Source organism: Glycine max, chromosome 20 (assembly GCF_000004515.6).
Source record: "Glycine max cultivar Williams 82 chromosome 20, Glycine_max_v4.0, whole genome shotgun sequence".
Taxonomy (NCBI): Eukaryota; Viridiplantae; Streptophyta; class Magnoliopsida; order Fabales; family Fabaceae; genus Glycine; species Glycine max.
Window position 1 is genome coordinate 2,887,860 of NC_038256.2, and position 14,320 is coordinate 2,902,179.

Sequence of the window (14,320 nt, forward strand, 5' to 3'; positions counted from 1 at the left end):
CCTTATTATTCATACTCTCCTGTTTTATTTTCCACTTTCTTTTTCTTTTTATAATTTTTTTATAAAAATACTTTTGAGTGAAATAAGTTTCCATTTTTTGAACTTAACATAAAGAAATTTTGTTTTCGTTCTATTATTTTTTTTGTAAAAAATTTAACATAACAAAAACAAGTTTTTTATTTTTATTTTTTTATATGAATGGAAATTAGTTTTTGTTGTATATTTACACGTAATGGAAACTAATTTTTGTCAAATTGACAAGTAAAAAAAGAAAAGAAACGAAAGGTGCAATTAAAGGGGTGGGAGAAGAAGAAAAGAGATAGAGGAACGTGCATCTCGTGAGGAAAAAGAGAATGGGGTAGGAGGGAAGAGAAAAAGGTTTAAAGAGAAGGTGAGGATGTGAAGAAAAGGGTAGAATAAGAAAAGAAACTGGGAAGTGAGAAGTGAAAAAAGGAAAGGAGTGAGAATCAAATGGGTCAAATAATAGGGTGGTTATTAGGAGAGATGGATTGACCTTATTTGGGATAATTAACAACTTTACTATATATGCTATAACTAACTCGTGGACATACTTAAATGGTAATTATTACTCACAAGTAATCGAGTTCTGTTATTTTCTTGTGAAAAACTTAACAAAAACAAGTTATACAAAAAATAGTTTTCGTTGTATATTTATGCATAATGGAAACTATTTTTTTGTCAAATTGGAAGAAAAAAAAAGAAAAGAAAGAAAAGGAACGAAACTTGCTAATATGTATACCTTTGCCTCTTCAACATCATCATCGCCGTTCTCTTCAACTTAAAGTAAATTCAACAGCCTATAGACAAAGAAGGTTCAGCCAGATCACTAACATTTTTGCTAGGCTTTCCTACATCAAATTAAGTATGTATGAATGAGTTCATGAATCATGATATGTTTGTTACTTCTAAGAAATCTAGAAGAGGAAAATAATTCATAAAGATTAATTTGTTTTAAACTAATCTAACAGTTTAGCTAAACATTTTTGAATCTATAACATTAATGACATGTAAGCATGCGTGGATCCTTCATGATACATTCCTTCCACGAAAACTAAAAAAAAAAAAAAAAAGAGTGAGAGTGAGAGAGAAATGACACATACGTTTAGTTTTTGTCAATTTGTTTTTAAAGAATTGCATTAATGTATACAAGAACGAGTCCTTTCTTCATGAAATTGCTGACGCACAATTCGTGATCGAATTGACTTTGTAAAACCTGAATTGTACGTGCAAAACAAGTAATGTTTATTTTGTTAACTAGATTGAGTAATTGGAATCTTATAATTTGCAAAAGTATCTATATGCAACATTAAAATATACAAGAATGAGTTCTTCATGATATGTTCCATGACATCGTTCTTCTAAGCAGCAGCCACTGGCGAATAATTTATGATGGAGTTGCATTTGTCAAACTCAATTGCGCAAACTTCTCTATTTTGTTAAGTACGTAGTTTGCATACACATAAAACGTATATTCCAAGCGAATGAAATTATTTTTCGTATATCCTACTCGTAATTAACGAAATCACTAGGAAGTTTCGTGTTTATAAGTATCAAAGAGACGAAGTTTCACCCACGATTAATTACAATATGTATAGAGTGCACGTAGTGGTAAGAAAATTATCTTTTCGGGGTACAATAATATTGAGTCTTGTAGAATTCACTCAATAGATAGTTTTGTTTTGCTTTTTTGAAAATCATTAGTACGTACCTCTTATTAATTTATTGAGTTCTCACATATAAGTTTTTTACTTTTTTAATTTAATTTAACCAGTAAAAAAAGTGTTGGTAACATTCTTGAATAGATGAATTGGCCAATATAAATGAGAACTCTAACGCTTTGTCTATTTATTTATTTATTTATTCATTTATTGTAACAAGAAGTCTGAGGGTTTGTTTGAAAAAGAATAATTCAATTTCTCCTAAAATATTTTCATCTTCCTTCATTTCCTTTTATTTGTTTACTTTTGAAGATAACACAGATTGAAAATGTAACTAATATCCTTATTTTTATTAAAAACATTTCTAATTTCATAATATGATCGATCTTCACTATATCATTTCTTTATCATATATAATAAGTATGTAAAATATTTAAAATTACATAAAAAAGAGAGAGTAATTAATGTTATTCAACATATAATTAAAAGATGCAGGAAAAAATTTAATTAGAAGATAGTAATTAATGTTATTAAAAATATAGTAATTAATAAATTTTTCTATAATAAATAAATAACAAAGGATACTTTTCCTCCTATATATTAAAAAATGTTAAATATTTACTTATACTTTTAAGATAAATGCATTCATTTTTTATTTAATACTTTTTTATAGCATATTTAAGATGATGATTCTTTAACATACTAGCATGTTGAAAGCATTCCGAACATGATTTATTCTGAAATGCCATAAACATTAACTATTTTTTCTTTAAATCATTTAATGAAAATAATTTCTCGGACATAAATTTTACAGTAAATATGAATAGCATTATTTAATATATGATTAAGACTTATTTTTTAAACCAAGATTTTTTTTAGGAACACCAAGATTTAAAAAAAAAATATTTAAACACAATTTGATTCTAAGATAGTAAGATAGAATACTAATGCTTTTCTTAGATGTTTTTGGGTCATATTTAGATTATTTAAGTAAAGTTAAATATTTTATACCTTGATTTTTTTGACAAAGAAAGGAAACTCTTTTAAAATATTAAAAATATTACTTAAAAATGAGATTTTATCAGTAATACATTTGTTGAAATTTCTACTTCAAATTTTATATGATAAGATATCCCAAAATAAAAAAAGGTAAAAAGTAAACGTAGGTTGACAACCGATAAGCTCAAACAACATAGAAAAATATAACACAATTAGAAAGCAGAGTAATGGTTTTTATATTCCTAGACAACGCGGACATTCCAAATTCCAAACCATGATTTTTTCTTTTAAATGAACAAGGAAACTATTTATATAACAACATTCAAGGAAGATCCTTCTTGAAGCAAACATATAAGGGATATACACGAAGATAAAAAAATATATTTATTTTGGGTCCTATTACGGGTATTTTGGATCTTTCTTTATTTCACAGGTCACTCAATCTGAAACTAATTTTGTTTAGATATTATTATGATTATGATTAATTTAAAATATTTTTAGGGATAAAAATTAAATATGATATTTTTTTTTCGTTAAATAAAACGTTCCCACAAAATGAGACACATACATGAAAATAAAGAAAAGACAGAAAACCAAATGGGAATGCAAAAAATGCAATTATTCATACTTTGTGTGTGAAAACGAGAGATTGGGTTCCGTCTTAGGCCTATACCAAAAATAACTATTTTTTGCGGCTTCAACACACCCCACTATCACATGCCATTCATATTCTTTTATGCATTGCTTCTTTCTTCTCCCCATTCACACTTTGCCCACTAAATTCCCATCCCATCATTATTAGCTGGCTCTATAACCTTCTTCTCAATACTCCTCCACTCTCTTTATATTCTCCTCAAAAGTCTCACTCTTTTTTCTCACTTCTATATTCCATAATTAATCCTTCTTTTGTTTCTTTCTCTCCTTCAATCTCAAGTCTCAAACCATGGCGTTTAGAGGAGGCACTATGTTGATATTAACAATGATGGCATTACTTGAGATTCAGATATGCTCATCGGAGATAAACCGTGGAAACTTTCCAAATGGCTTCGTATTTGGCACTGCCTCTTCAGCTTTTCAGGTTGGTGCCACTCATCTTTTAACTACCATTAACTTATTATGTTTTTTTTTTCAACTTCAATTTCATGCCACAAAAGAAAAAGAAAAAGAAGACTTTTTCCGTCAAAAAATTTTAATTATTAAATTCTTGGTTTTTGTGATTGTATATTTTTTATGTAAATGTGTTTGCTCTTTTTATGATTATTTTGTTTTGGTTTGTTTTTCTATTTGATAGAAAAAATAAATAAAAAACTTGTCATGTCTTTGCTCTTTTGCATTTGGAGAGGGGTGAGGTTTAGCCTGAAGATGCTTTTCTTCCGCTACGTGAACGAGCGGTTACCGTAAATGAATGAGAGATAAGAACGAAAAACGACACATAGGGAATGAGAGCGAACAAATTTTGCCTCGTTTGACATGAATTAATTAATTGGCCTTTTTCCTCCTCTACTTTTCTCATTAATTGTTAATGTATCAAAGTGACACAACATACCTTAGTCGCTTTAGAAAAAGTGTGCAATATATGACGTGTTTTGATAAAAAAAAGAAGAAGAAGAAAGAATAAAGTATTTATTCTCACAGGTTATAAAGGTTTATTTGGTGCCAAAAGAAGAATGGAGGGAGGAGAGATTGTGAGTGAGTTCTTTCACTTGTAAGAAACACTTGATTAGCTTTTAGAAAAGAAGCTAAAATGGAATGAACGGTTAAGAGAAAAGAAAAAGGAGAAAAAAATCATGGGTTTGATCCTCTTTATTAACAAAATTAACATTTACATATAAAAAATATCTTTTAAAAATTTATTTGTTTTCTTGAAATAATATATTGCCATGGTTAAAAATTTGTTATCTTGTGTAAAATGTTGATTACGATTAATTATCAGCGATGTTATGTATCAAAGTAGATCATAACTCATGTCTATTTATAATTAGGGATGATAAAATAGACCTAGATTCTACTAGTACCAGTAAAAATATTCACAAACAAAAAAGATAATTATTCACTTATTGTGGATGAGGGTAGACATTTACGAGTAATTCTTTGTGAGGACAAGTGCGGTACGAGTATGGATACTATAATATTCATTTTGTTCTGTCTTGCATGTATATATATATATATAAATTAAAATATGTTACTTAAGTAAATAATTGAATAATAGTTAGTCAAAGTTACATCGATCGAGTTTAAAAAAATATTATTCAATTAAAAGTTATTAAACTGTGTAATAATAGTAAATAAGACGGATCAAATTACACTGATGTAACTTTGACCAACTATTATATAATTTTATAATTTGATATAAAATGCAGTTTACATCAATTCAACTATTGAATAATATCTACATACTACAAAGATTGCTTGTATGAAATTTTATCAAAATTGAACAATAATAAGAAGATAATTAAACCATCTATATTTTAGTATATTTTTGAAAAGTTTATATTAAGTCAAGTTTAATCTAAATGAATGTTCTACTAACTAAGTTTGGATTAATATTAAATTTTGTATATATGATCTAAGGGAAATGAACTTTCAATTCAATGGTCAGGTTTAAAAAAATATTATCTCGTTAAAAGTTATTAAACTGTTTAATAGTTGGTCAAAGATATACTGATGTAATTTGATTTTTCATCTCATTGATATTATACATATACTCTTCTATAAAAAAATATTTTACTAATTTTCTAACAAACAATAACAATTTAACATAAAGTAGTGAATCCTAATTTGTCATACCTCATATTAAATTTGATTCAGATTCTATATTTTTTTTGTTCTGATTCACATTCTATTTAAGAATATTGAAATATTATTTACTTTTATGTATTAATTTATTTATGAATTTGTTGACTAATTCTTTTAAGATTGAGTTCTAATTGTAAATCAATGTTTTGTGTTGTTTGATGCTTCAAATTATTAGTGTAGATTTATGTCTATTTAATAACTTATCTTTATAATGCTAGATGATTATATTTGTAAAGTTATTTATTTATGACTTAAATTTGCATGAATGTTATGTTTCCTGGTTTTTAATTTTGCCTCCACCCCTATATATAAAAAATAAAAGATAATATTTTCTTGGTCTTAATTATAAGAAACACTACTTTATTCTTAAATTTTCTTTTTACCCCATATCAGTCATGAGGTCTATTAATGATATGCATTGAAAGTGGATGCATTTATTGAACTATCAACAAAATAATGTATATTCATTAGTTAAGAATGATCGTTGAAAATTAATCACCTCTTAAATTATTTAATATCATGGGTAGCCTTGAATAAAATTTAAATTTATGAAAAATTAACTAATCTAATAACTTATATTGATGTTGATGAATTAGGTAATTATTCTTTATATATATATATGATCAAATGTAATATTATATATGTGATTTTTAATGTTATGTTTGGATTACTTAATAATAAATGTTGAATTTACTTGTCACAAAATTTTTAATTAATATATTTTTATTAATTTATTTTCATTTACTCTCATTTCATCTCTCCTAACAAGTTATAATTGGATATTAAAATTAATTTCAACCTATCGTTTTTAATATTTATAGTTTGAACTTGAATTCCAATAATTTTTTCTAAAAAAATTATCACTAATTAAAAATAATAATTTATGTATGAAAATATTTGTTTATTATAGATTTTAATTATTAAATAATTTATATTTAGAAGTATTTTATTATTATAAATTTAGTTGTACATTTATTTTGTGCAATGACTGGCTAAAATACTAGTTACTCTCTATTTTATCACTTATCATATTTTCTATTTCTTTTTTTTACTATTTTTTTTTATCTTTATTTAAGAATTATAAAAAATGTTAAAAAAATATTGTAAGAGTGAAAATGATGTAATATTGGTCACACCAAATTACATAACTTAAATTTAACACTTTACTATACTACATCAAATTTTGCTCCGTACAGTAAAAGTGTATGGTTTTTTAATACAGTAAATCTGTTAGAAAGCCTGATTCAGTGTAGTGATTGAGATGCATTTTATGTAACTTGTGAGACTCATAAATAGTTTAATTTATCAAATATTATACTTGTAGGTGACGATCCAAACTCCATTAAAGGGGATCTTACCTAACAACGTACTCCTAGAATTAATCCTAGAATTATTCTGGTATGATATATATCCAGTGACCGAAAAGAAATTCAATGCCCAAGCTCCTGCGTTGACTTTGAGTTTGGGTTTATTTCTATATATATATATATATATATATATATATATATATATATATATATATATAATATTTTTGCATTTCATTCTATTTTGTTGACAATTTTTGTCCGTCTACACAATAAATGGTTGTCTGGAAACTTTTTTTTTTTTTTCATTTTAGAAACCAATCGCTAAAAAAAAAAAAGTTGATTCCAGCCATGTGTTTGTGGAAATGGGTCCCTGAAGTTTGAAAAGAAAAAGGCTATATGGTGTGAAGTTATTAATCTTTCCACTTAAACAAATTCCTTTCTTTCATACAATAAAATTATCTGTTTTTTTATTAGAAATTTAAAAGCGGAAATAACGCTTTAATTTAAGCCAGAAAAATTCTCATACTCAAAGAACACTTATAAATTACTTATATGTATCTCATTACAAAAAGATGGGTCACTATGACATTTGAATGAAATGTCATCATTTGAATGAAATATCCATGACATTTGAATAAAATATATCTATCAGTCGTTGTATTAATTAATTTTCGTCAAAAAATTTAATTAAATTATCTTTAGTAAAATCTTTTTTTTTTAATTATATTTTTTTATCGTAATGTTTGAATTTGAGACTTCACTTAATTAGACCGACTCTAATTTCACTTAGAGGAAGAATTTGTTGGTATCAAATATTAATAGCATGGTTTAGATACATGTAACTAAAAAAAACTCTAGAGAAAGTTGATATGTGCTTGTGGGACAGCGATCCTATGCAAAACCAGATAACTGCAAAAAGATGTGGTTCCAAAATAGTATGCCTTATTTTTTTTTATTTGGATTTTATAAATATGTTTTATGGGGGTATATATACTATTAGTTCCTTGTACTTTTTAGATATACTTTTTAAAATAGTAATTATAAAAATTAATAAATTTACATATGTGCATGATAATTTCTTATTAAATAACAATATAAAATATTTAAACAAAGAGTGTATTCAAATTAAATTCTAAAACATTACCTTTATTTTCTTCTTCTTTTTATTTCTTACATTTTATTTTTCGCCATCATCGAGTGCTTCTCTTGTTTTTATGCGTGTCCTGTAATGAATCATTATTGAATGTGTTATTTTAACGGTATCTTTATTTTTTCCCTAAAACTATTATTAAATCATATTCATATTTGTCTTGTTTGGACAACTGATATAATGATTCAATGACTCAATGATTCATCACAAAAAGAAAATGATACAATGATTGATAACTGATTTAAATGATGTTATTGATTTCTAGTATGAAGGGGCAGTGAAAGAAGACGGAAGGGGACCCTCTGTGTGGGACACTTTTTCACATACTTTTGGTAAGATTCAATAAATAAATTTAGAGTTTTATCTGTATACATTCACATGACATATTATTTAATCTTAAATTATCATTTAAATTATTTTAAGATAATTATTTTAAAAAATAATAAATTCTTTATAAATAATAAATTATAATTGAATGAATGGATAAAATTTTTCATATAACCTTTTTTTCTTAAAGTTATTTGTCATAATCATCATTTTAGTCCAATTATTCATTCTGTCACCTAGCCTATAAATAAGTTGGCGGGGGATTGTTATAATTTGATTATGAGCTTTGACTTTGAGTTTGCATTTTAGAAATGCGACTACAATAAAAAATTTAGATGAGAAATTTTATCATTCATAAATGGTCGTATTTAACTTAATCTAAGTTATTGGGATGCCTAATGTAGTATTCGGTACTCTTTTGATAAAATAAAAAAAAATATTCATTCTTAATAATTTGTTAAAGTTATGCTCAATTCATGTAAAAAAGAAGAAGAAGAAGTGACACTCAATTATTGATTTTTGATTGGCCTTCCTGTTGTGCACTTAATTGTTTCAATTGAAGTTGCATAAATAATTGAGATGTTGATGTCTAGTACTACATTTTACTTGAAGCAATTCTTTGATTGCGTGAATATCAAGATTCAAGAGTACTGAAAATTATGTTTTCTGGAATTTGACTGATGACATGTTTTTTAAAACAAAATATGAAAGTCTCAATTTCTAATGAAAAAAATATGAATATGTTTGGGAGTTCGGTTTCGAAGGAAATGAATAAGGAGGACAATTTTTTTTTTTCATTTCTAAAAAATGTTCTCTAATTCGACATTTTTTTAAATGAAAGAAATAAAATAATAAATTATCATACATTGATCTTTCCTTTATTTCTATAAACATTATGTAAGTATTTTAATTCAAAAAAATAGTTGTCCTTTCTTTTCTTTTCTTCCAAAACATCACTCTTAAATATACAGTACCTTCAAAAAACCATTGATAATAACTATATGATATATTCTACTGGTTTACGTAAAAGTAATCATCAAATTTAATTTTTTATCAATCACTGAGGATTTTTTTTCTTTAAAATAAGGACTTTAATGCAAAAACATTAAATTTTTCTTATGATGCTGCAACTTGAAAGCAACAAGTTTCTTCATTTTTCTTCGGATCCCATATTTTGGTCATCATTTATTGTCCTCGGTAGCTTGGTAGTTTCATTCTTATTTCTTATTTTTACATCATAGAACCAACCTAAAGCCTTAAATTTCATATTCTTTAGCTTAATTACGGTCTCCAATTAATCAAAATGAGAATTAGAAACCTTCTAATGGGGATAGAATTGCTAATTAAAGTGAAGAGTAATTTTGCTATAAAGTGGTATATGTTCTACCAAGGAGATATAAGGTATGGTAAATGGTTAAGAGAAAAGGAAAGAGAAGATAGGTGGTGGGTTCAATCCTGCTAATAAAAATAACATTCTAACAATCTAAGATTTTCCCATAAAAAAAAAAAAAAACTCCTTACCTTACATTTCTATTGCAGGCAAAATAATTGATTTCAGCAATGCTGATGTTGCGGTGGATCAGTACCACCGATACGAAGTAAGTAACAATGGGTACAGTTAAAATTTTTGGAACCTGTTTTTCATCTGCAAAACTTATGTTTCTAAATCAGTTAAATACTTTTGCAATCTATAAGAGTTAAAAAAGATCTAAAACATGTGTTAAGAGTTAGAAAGTGATCTATCATGATATTGGTCCAATTATGATTCTAAAACAGTTGAATACTTTTGCAAGATATAAGTTTCCTATGAAGCTTATTAGCTTAAAACAATTAATTGACATTCTTCTAATGTGATGACTCACTTTATAGAAACAAATTTGGCCTATTTCATAGTAGATACAATTCAACCACCTTTAACCCTAGGTTAAAAGTTGTGCATTTTTTTTTTAAAATTGCATATTGTTTTTCCATGCAGGAAGATATACAACTGATGAAGGACATGGGAATGGATGCCTATAGATTTTCCATTTCTTGGTCTCGGATTTTTCCCAGTAAGCATTTTCATGCTGTTTATCAAAATAGGCAATTGATTTAATGTTATTTACTACCATTGTCTTATAAGAATTTTGTAGTTAACAAATGTTAATAGTGGTGTGGATTGTTGTTGTAATATTTAGGAAGCACACTATGTTATAGCCTCATTCTTTGGATAACAAACAAAAGGATTGTTGCACGCCAAGTTCCAAAAGAACATTAACACTTTTGTGTGACTGTTGAAGATTATAACACTTGTTTTTTTTAGCAACTTTGAAAGTTTCTGTTTAAGTATGCATAACTTGAAAATAATTGATCTGAATCACTAAAATTCCACTTGTTAGATGGATATGGCCAAATCAATCAGGCAGGAGTTGATCATTATAATAAACTCATCAACGCGTTACTAGCCAAAGGTAACTCTCATTATCCTTGTGCAATTGTTACATTTCTGTAATTTAGTTTTGAATATATAATAAAAGTTGCATTCCATCAACAAATGTTGTCTACATCTTGAGAGTTCTGAGTTATAGTAACATTTCTGATTTCTTGATCCCTACATTTGTAGGAATTGAACCATATGTGACTCTCTATCACTGGGACCTGCCTCAAGCCTTGGAAAACAAGTACAGTGGATGGCTAAACGCTTCAATCATGTACAAAATATAGCTCTTCATTTTAAATATGATTTTACATTACTCTTAAAATTTTGGTAACAAGAAAATATGCTTATAGTTATGTGATTCTTGTGCTACAGAATGGACTTTGCAACTTATGCTGAGACATGCTTTCAGAAATTTGGGGATAGGGTGAAGCATTGGATCACATTCAATGAGCCACATACATTTGCCACCCAAGGATATGATGTTGGTCTACAAGCGCCTGGTCGATGCTCCATTCTCCTTCACCTGTTTTGTAGAGCGGGGAACTCTGCTACTGAACCTTACATTGTTGCACACAATGTCCTACTCTCTCATGCAACAGTAGCAGATATTTATAGGAAAAAATATAAGGTAAAAAAGTAGTTTTATTTTGGTAGTAGTAATCTTGTTAAGAAAGCAATAGAATGATGATTCAGATATAAATAATTATTCAGTGTATCATTGGTAGTAGAGATTTTAACAATTCATAATTCTTTTAAGAGCTTATACAAGTGTTGATGTGCTCCTTGTGAAATTATTTACATCACATTAAAAAGCCTAAATTTTGATAACTTTGGTTATTCCACAGAAAATACAGGGAGGATCACTAGGGGTAGCTTTTGATGTCATTTGGTATGAGCCACTAACAAATACCAAAGAAGACATTGATGCAGCTCAAAGAGCTCAAGATTTTCAGCTGGGCTGGTAAGTCATTCACATTTTTTTTTTGCTGAAAGTGAGGGGCTAAGTCATTCACATAGTACCTCAGATTTGAATTTACATATTTTTTTTTTTATCTAAGGGCATAAATGAATGGCTGAATAAGCATAAGATAAGGAAAATTGTTCACATTGGAAGTTCTATATAGGAGTTGTATAAAACACTCACCTTTTCTTTAAGGCCTACAATGTGTCTCTACCATCAAAATGAAAAACTAGGTCATAACTAGAATTAAATTGTTATATGTCATAATGACAGGTTTCTTGATCCTTTGATGTTTGGGGATTATCCAAGCTCAATGAGGACTAGAGTAGGAAGCAGGCTACCGAAATTTTCGCAATCAGAAGCTGCTCTTGTTAAGGGTTCATTAGATTTTGTTGGAATCAATCATTACACCACATTTTATGCAAAAGACAATTCTACTAATTTAATTGGAACCCTGCTCCATGATTCCATTGCAGACTCTGGTGCCGTTACCCTTCGTAAGTTTTGGACCAAACATTACCAAGCTATAGCATTCATTTGTAATTTTGCTTTTTTGTTCGGCCACTAAGTTATTGTTTTTCCTTTTCTTTTCTTTCAGCATTCAATGGTACTAAAGCTATTTCGGAAAGGGTAAGTCATATATGACTCATTTTTTTGTCTCATTGAGATATTGTAATGACAATTGCTTGAGAAACAAACCATAATCATATTGAATTTTGCTACTGGAAGCTACTAAGTAGAGCATACAAAAGTTTGTCATTATAATTCGGTGTTTGCTATCAAAACTTGTCACATAAGAATGAGAGAGTCTTGTCCTTAGTTATCTCTTATTGTCTTTCTTGTACTTAATTTTCATTTTCTATTATAATCAATTCTCCTTTTAACCATAATAAGTACTTAGAGCATAAATGCCGATTGGACTTTTATTTTTTGGTTAATTCTATAACTTGTAAGTTCTGACATGCAGGCAAGTTCTATATGGCTGTATATTGTGCCACAAAGCATGAAAAGCTTAATGATCTATATCAAACAAAAGTATGGAAACCCTCCTGTCTATATTACAGAAAATGGTAATCTTCAAATTCTTATATTCTACCAAATCTCTAGAGTGAATTTAGGCATTAAAATATTTAAGTATAACATAAATTACAAATTTGATTCCTTTAAAGTAACTAGTTCACTTTAGAGAGGAAAGGAAGGAATTCCAATAATTGATAAGAAAATTAATGGTTGTTATTACCTGCACGTGCATAATAAAATATAGATTTGTTAAAATCCACTTCCTTAATTTTCTCATCTAACAGTTGAGATTCCTTTCTTTTTCTTTTTAAAGTGAATTATTCAAAGGAGTAAAATCCATTAATTACTTTTTTGACAGGAAAAAATCCATTAATTACATAGTTGATACTAGGTGTTTGATAAAATGATGCATTATAGTATTTTTACAGGGCTAGGTATCATGATATGCTTTCAAATTACATACTAGAACCTTACAATCTTCTCTCTCGGTCTCTCTATAATCCTTGACATCATAGTTTTTTTTTTGTGTGTGTATTTCCATATTCTATAATTTGCAATTCAATCTATTTTCCATTTTTTTCCAGCACTTTTAGTTGGAAAACAGTAGAATAAAATGCCAACAAAAAGTAAAAATTGTAAGCTAAATCGTCTTTCTCATGTCTATCACAGGGATGGATGATCCAAATAGTATATTTATCTCCATTAAGGATGCTCTAAAGGATGAAAAACGGATCAGATACCACACTGGCTATTTATCTTACTTGTTGGCTTCTATCAAGTATGTTATAGTTGTTCTTGTATTGTATTATGGAAAATTTCTAACACTATTTTTTTAAGAGTTTAATGTCTATGTATTGACAGTGTAACACAATTTTACATTGTCATTCAATCAGGAATCAGCGTTTAAATTACATTAAGATAATTATTTAAAAAGTCAACAAACTTATCATATGAATAACCATTTTTCTCTTTTTTAAGTCAATAAACTAATGAAGTGCTGATTTGGTTGATTGCAGAGATGGTTGCAATGTGAAAGGTTATTTTGTGTGGTCACTATTGGATAACTGGGAGTGGTCAGCTGGATACACGTCTAGATTTGGTCTATATTTTGTTGACTACAAAGACAACCTGAAGAGATATCCCAAACAATCAGTGGAATGGTTCAAGAACTTCTTGAAACCTACAAAATAACTATGAAAAATATGTGCAAGATTGTGTTTGGAATCATAGAAATTGTATTTGATTAGATTTGAATTGAATTATATGATTCAAAAAATTAATTTACATGTTGGAAACTTATAATAAAAATTAAGATTTGAAATTGATTTGTGAATCAACTTTTACAGTTGGAACACCTTGTCACTTGTAACAGAATGAGTTATTTTATTTTTACTAATTTTTTTCGAATTAAAAAAAGTAGTGTGCGTAGATAAATAAAGGTAAAATTATTAATTCAAGTGTTTAAAACTAAGCTAAAATTAAATGCACTTAAATATAACTAACTTTGAGTGGTTTTATTAGCTAGACATAGATATGCTTTTAGTCCCTGTAAGATTATTTTGATTTTTTTTTCTTAAGGTTATTTTGTTTTGAACCATGTTTTTTAAAAAAATTATGGAGGACCGTATTTAAGCAATCTTAATATCTAAAACATGAAAAAGA

At 27.4% G+C, this 14,320-nt stretch overlaps 1 protein-coding gene across 1 annotated transcript; it reads left to right on the plus strand.

Moving 5' to 3' along the window:
• Positions 1-3,242: 3,242 nt before the first annotated feature.
• On the plus strand, positions 3,243-13,981 carry LOC100789360 (beta-glucosidase 40). The gene is made up of 13 exons (XM_003556614.5): positions 3,243-3,756; positions 8,197-8,263; positions 9,798-9,856; positions 10,234-10,309; positions 10,637-10,708; positions 10,861-10,948; positions 11,050-11,305; positions 11,523-11,638; positions 11,912-12,135; positions 12,237-12,268; positions 12,606-12,708; positions 13,328-13,436; positions 13,675-13,981. Exons 1-13 carry the CDS (start codon positions 3,622-3,624, stop codon positions 13,847-13,849), a joined length of 1,512 nt encoding a protein of 503 aa, XP_003556662.1. The 5' UTR covers positions 3,243-3,621; the 3' UTR covers positions 13,850-13,981.
• Positions 13,982-14,320: the final 339 nt, after the last annotated feature.